The sequence below is a fragment of the Chenopodium album genome, chromosome 19 (genome assembly GCF_948465745.1).
Source record: "Chenopodium album chromosome 19, dcCheAlbu1.1, whole genome shotgun sequence".
Classification (NCBI taxonomy): Eukaryota; Viridiplantae; Streptophyta; class Magnoliopsida; order Caryophyllales; family Amaranthaceae; genus Chenopodium; species Chenopodium album.
In genome coordinates this window covers 11,180,248-11,186,040 of record NC_137852.1, presented here as the reverse complement: position 1 = coordinate 11,186,040, position 5,793 = coordinate 11,180,248, and the positions used below count along the sequence as shown (strand labels likewise).

The window sequence follows — 5,793 nt, the reverse complement described above, 5'->3', positions numbered from 1 at the left end:
TTCAACTAATTAAAGAAAAACTACTTTATTTTACAATTTTTCCACCAAATAAATAACAATACGCGCATAGCAATGTATCTAGATCAATTTAACATCCAAGTACATCATAATGTACACTTATTAACACAAGATCAATCAAGATCTTTTAACCTATTTTATCATAACAACCCAATACTCAATGCAAGAACAACATTTAAAAAAAATTAAAGAATGAACCTAGACATTACAATAAAAAAAATCTCATCTAAATCAAAATCTATATTCTCCCAATTACCCATAACTACACCCATGCCATGACTATTTCTTTATTCCTATACACAAATTACATTAAAATTATAATCAAACCTTATATTATAACATAAATAAATACTCGTATATTCGATTTGATTCAATATTAATTAATTAATTAACTAATAATTAATTAACTAATTAAGTAACGTAATTTGACATATTAGACCTACCTTACCAAATACGTGTGCACGTGGCACAAACAAAAAAAAACTTCCTTTATTTTTTTTTCTTTTTTATTCCCTTTTTTTTTTGTATTTTTTCTGGTAATATAAATACTTCATCACCCCTACAATATTTCCTCCCTCACAAAAAGAACACCATTGCAGCGTAGAGAGAGAAAGAGGGTGCAAAACACCATTTTTAGAGAGAGAAACTTCAAGGGAAACCTGTTTATTCGCTGAAAATACGAACAAATTAGGGTTTTCCGATTTTCTCACTCACAAATCCACTCTCTTTCTTTCTCTCTCTTCTTCTCTTAATCTGTTGCCCTAATTAACCGCTGATCAGATTTCGAATTTGATCGCATTGTGTTTCTCTGCTCAATTTCAGGTAATTTTTTCAATCAATTTGAAATTTTTATCCTTTTGTTTTTGATTTATAATCTTATTTGTGTTTTTGATTGTTTTGATTTAGCTAGGTTTCTTCAGAAATTGGTTTTGTCAGTGTGATTTATGAATAGTTATTAATTGCACCGACTATTGTTTAGTGTTATGATTATCATCATCTTCGATGAATACAAAATCACGCGTCGATTAGTGTTATTAATGTTTTCGCTTTTAGCGACGAATCTCACAAAAACAACCGTTATAACACCGATGATTTGGTGGTTGTTCAAGGTATTGTATTGTGGGCCTGAAGTCTCGAACCCTAAATTTCATGTGTATCTGTTACTAATTTGGATTCTCTGGAATTTTCCCCCTTTTCTTTGTATTACTCCGTATAATTCAATATTAATACTTTATAATCTAATGCTAGACAAAGTGACAAACGTTGTTGGGAGGTGAAAATTGCAATTAGTTAAATTGTTTTTCTATTTGGAGTCACGTGACAAGCTGTTGGTAGTTTTGAATTTTACAATAAAGAATTTTGTGTGGATATGCTAGTTGCAATGCTTGCAAAACCAAATTAATGTGAGTTGTTGTGGGGTTGATAGTTTAGGGATAAGATTGCTTAGATTGTTCTTGACTCAGATGTACTCCACTTTTTGTGGGAAGCTCATGTGCACCAACATTATATTAAAACGTTTCTTGAAGTATATAAAGATCGCTTTTTTTAGGTGGAATTTGTGTGTAAGCGTTACTGGGTTCAAATGTAGCGAATGTGGTAGTAAAGTGGTAGATTATTGTAAAGTCGTGATCGATTATAGTATGAGACAAATTCATAGGGATAACTTAAAAAGGAAAGTAGGGCAAACGGAAAGGAGACAAGTAAAGAGTGAAATTCCATGTCCAATAAAGTTTTGGTTCATGGCTATTTTCAAGCGCTAGAAATTTGTTTAGCTATTGTGTTTAGATTGTTGTGAGGTAATATGATGACAGTTTATATGTTGAGATAAAGGGAATAATATCTTTAGTTTTAGATTGTTTTGGTTCTATGATTAAATTAGAGTTGTAGTCATTGTAAAACTTTGTGGTACTTAGAGTTTACTTTTCTTCCCTAACAAGGAGGTAAATTATTAAGATGATGAAAGTATAGAGAAAAAAATTGAGTAAAAACATGGGGGTAGTATTTTTGTTTTGAGCTTTATTTTTATGTTCATTATATATATTAATTTGAGAATTAGAAGTGGAAATTGAGAATGATAAATGGGAAGATTCCTGTCCTTATTTGGACTTGTATAAATGGGTAACTACTCTATAGTCTTTACTGTAGAAATTTTCATTTGAGTGTATGACATACTTCATAGACAAAAGGAATGTATGAACGTATCAAGTTAGTATAACAAGCCATAGAATTTAACTTGTCATAGAATAACGTTAAAATTCTTGTAAATACTATTAAAATGGTAGCCAAGCATGTGCAAAATGAGACGTCCAATGGGCCACATTAGTGGTCCACTTGACTCTTGAAAACTGGGTTGGTCATATTTGAACTATTCCTGTTGACACGCAAGGCCGACCATTTTGACACCTATATACAACTGTTTTAATGCTTTCAATTTTTTTAAAGTGGATCATAAATTGTTTGCTATTCCTCTGTCCTTCATTGTCTTTGCCACCCTTTCCTGTTAACCTCAAAGGGCATAGGAAGTCAATAACCCAGTCATTTTGATTGCCTAACGTTACATTTACCTCTTGTCAGATTATCAGCCATGGTGTTCTGGATTTTTGGCTATGGTTCATTGGTGTGGAACCCAGGTTTTCAATACGATGAGAAAGTGATTGGTTATGTTAAGGACTACAAACGGGTTTTCGATCTTGGTAAGTTATCTGTTGCAATCTAATATTTTTGATGTATAGACTCTAATTCTGATTTTGCTTACATGGTTGCTTATGTCCTGCAGCATGCATTGATCACCGGGGTACACCTGAACACCCAGCCAGAACTTGTACATTGGAATACAGTGAAGGAACTTTATGTGTAAGTGAAAGCCGAAATCAGCATCTCAATCAATTTTAATGTTTCTATATTCTCTAGTGCGCTATTAGTATATATTTAGGATATTGGCTAAAATTCCGTTGCCCATCTCAACTGCTGTACTGTATCAGAATACTTGATTCCTTTTGATGTAGTCTACTTTTGGATTCATAGTTGTGTTAAACTGTGGTGTAAAATGTAGTACTATTTTAATTTTATTTTGATGTGCAACATAATTAATTATGAAAGTTATTATGTCTTCCAGTGGGGGGCTGCTTATTGTGTAAGAGGAGGTCCTGAAATAGAAGCTGCTGCAATGAAGGTACTGTCTCCTCCTTATGGCTACAATATCTCTGTAGCTTAATGAATTTCTCTTATCAATGTTGATTATGATATGTTTTTGTCCTGACCAATGTGCTGTTGCTATATGCAGTATTTGGAGCGTAGGGAGTGTGAATATGATCACAAGATAACCGTGGATTTTTACAAGGTAAGAGAATGTTTTGGTGGATTGCTTCTATAATCTACATACGTTTGCGGAGTTATTCTGATGTGCAATTTTTCATGAGTTCAGGAAGGGGAGGATCTTGAGCCTCTAGTCACTGGAGTGATTGTGTAAGTTGCTTTTTTATTCAACTGAATTGAGCATGGCTTCTTGAATCCATAATGCGGAGTAATTTGTGTTTCTGAATCCTCATTTTTTTCTTATGTAATGCAGCTTCATGTCCACTCCTGATCCAATATCTAATAAGTACTATTTGGGGCCAGCTCCACTAGATAAGATGGCCTGGTAAGTAACCTTTATTTTTTTTTATTCCCCATTTACAATACTGTGTTTATTTTTGGGTGCTTTGAACTTGGAACAATGATGAAGAGGTTAATGTGGTTTACCATTTTAGCGTGTGCTGATCAGCTTGTTTTTATAATGTAGGCAAATTGCAACTGCTATTGGGCCATGTGGTAACAACAGAGAGTATCTTTTCTTGCTTGAAAAGGCCATGCGTGAGATTGGTAAGCTCCTTGAGTCTCTTTTTGTCTAACTGCTACTTACAATAGGATACTGATGATTTTAGTTGTTTTGGATATATTTTTCATTCGATTGAATAACTGATGCCTACAAAAGAAAGGGATGACCAGATGAACTTTGGATTGATTTATGTCAGCCAACATTCGTAAAGGCAAAATTATGGATTGGAGTAATTTCTTGTCCAAGGGAAAATGTTTTTTTGCAAGTAATGCAGCTTCTGCTAGAGTGAAATATTGCTGCAATGAAATTACCTTTTAGGAGATTTTTGGTGAGATGAAGAGTACTTGTTTGAAATACCAGCTCTAATCCTAGAAGAATTTGACAATACCCTTAGTAAAGTTCACTTAAGTCACCTGGGAAAACAGTAGTAATATCTTGCATTTAGAGTGATAATATCTTTCAAAATCGCACATACTTTTCTGTCTTAACGTATGTGCGATTTTATAGTAGACGCATGTTTGCATGTCAAAATGTATATAGCATACTCCGGACTCCCTTCCTAACATCTGCCTATAAGTTTACAGACAGATGGTTGAGTGAAATAACACGTGTGACCAAACGCACTTTCGTTTTCTTCATATTGTTTGTTTTTGAAAGAGTTAGCCACCATTTTATTCCTTCTTCACATGCGATTTTTTTTCTTTTTGTCTGAGATGTTCTGTCCATTTCGTATGTTTGGATATTGCCAACTGTTTGTCATGAACCGTAGCTTTTTATCCATGTAATGATATGCTCTTTTGCACCAAGGTCTAATATCAACTTTTGGTTTTTTGGACAGATCATGAGGACGACTACGTAATTGAGCTAGCCAACGAGGTGAGGAAGGTACTCGACATTGTAAAAGGAGCTACCAAAGATACTAAACTCATTGCAGCACCACACGTCACTGTCAAGGATCATATACCATCCCTTCAACTTCTTCCACGCCAAGAAGCTGTAGCAATGGACTCATAATAACAAGACCCACACGAAATAAATTGATTGTAGGAACTAAAAGGTGCTCTTAGTCTTCTCTTACTGTATGTAGGCAAAGAGTTACTTGAAATCAAACCCTAACATGGAAGAGATATATTAGCGGCGCTGTTGTCAGTCTGTTAGAAGTGTTAGCCTTTTGCTTTGACCACAATGAGGCGATTATGTACTACTGTTAGACAATCGGCATGGAAGTAATGTTTACCCAAAATTTGGGCTTATGAATTTTACATGAGTTTAATACTAAATCATAGTTTAGTAACATTGCTAAAATTCTTTCATCTTCAGAGAAAATTGTGCCAACTTTTAAGTGATTAAATTTCTCTCCTCTCTTCTCTCTTCTCTCATGATTTCAAGAAGCATCTTGAATTCTTGATTGCCTATGAAGCCAACTTGTTGAGGGATATGAATTATTTAATTTAGTTTTTATTCTAACTACAGAAATTAAAGCACAATTTTACTCTCTGTAGAAGTATTTCGAAGAAACCTTCATAGAAGGCAACTTTACTCTATTCATCACAATTGCACCCTCTTCAATTTTATTGCAAGAGGCCGGAAGTCCCGTCTACATAGACGACCATTTTTCCCCTACCACTGGTTTAACCTATGCAAGTTTCACAATGTTCACAAACACCATAGCGCCAAAGGACGGAAAAGAGGAACTAGGGAAGGAGCAAATAGGGGTTTAAACAAGCCGAACTGAAATTACCCTTTCCTTTATCTTTTCAACCTTGGTTTGTTTAGAAAGTTACAAGCAAAATACTCAAATCCATATACCCTTTTACGAAACCAACTAAGGAGTAGTTTATATAATTGTTACATAATTGTGAATAAATGGAGCTTTAAGTTGTTTTTATAAGTGAGCTTGTTAATGAACACACATAAACAAGTTATTAATAAACTTATTATATGAACAAATATATCTA

General features: G+C 33.9%; 1 protein-coding gene across 1 annotated transcript; it reads left to right on the top strand.

Moving 5' to 3' along the window:
• Positions 1–597: 597 nt before the first annotated feature.
• Positions 598–5,131, top strand: LOC145594642 (gamma-glutamylcyclotransferase 2-1-like). The gene is made up of 9 exons (XM_081650968.1): positions 598–840; positions 2,593–2,711; positions 2,795–2,871; positions 3,134–3,190; positions 3,302–3,358; positions 3,443–3,483; positions 3,587–3,658; positions 3,800–3,879; positions 4,674–5,131. The coding sequence occupies exons 2-9, from the start codon at positions 2,603–2,605 to the stop codon at positions 4,847–4,849; spliced, it is 669 nt and encodes a 222-aa protein (XP_081507094.1). The 5' UTR covers positions 598–840; positions 2,593–2,602; the 3' UTR covers positions 4,850–5,131.
• The last annotated feature ends 662 nt before the right edge of the window (positions 5,132–5,793 follow it).

Coding starts and splice junctions, on each gene's coding strand:
- LOC145594642 (XM_081650968.1), top strand. CDS start 2,603: ATGGTGTTCTGGATTTTTGGCTATGGTTCATTGGTGTGGAACCCAGGT. Junction 2,712..2,794: donor CAAACGGGTTTTCGATCTTG/GTAAGTTATCTG, acceptor TATGTCCTGCAG/CATGCATTGATCACCGGGGT. Junction 3,191..3,301: donor TAGAAGCTGCTGCAATGAAG/GTACTGTCTCCT, acceptor TGCTATATGCAG/TATTTGGAGCGTAGGGAGTG.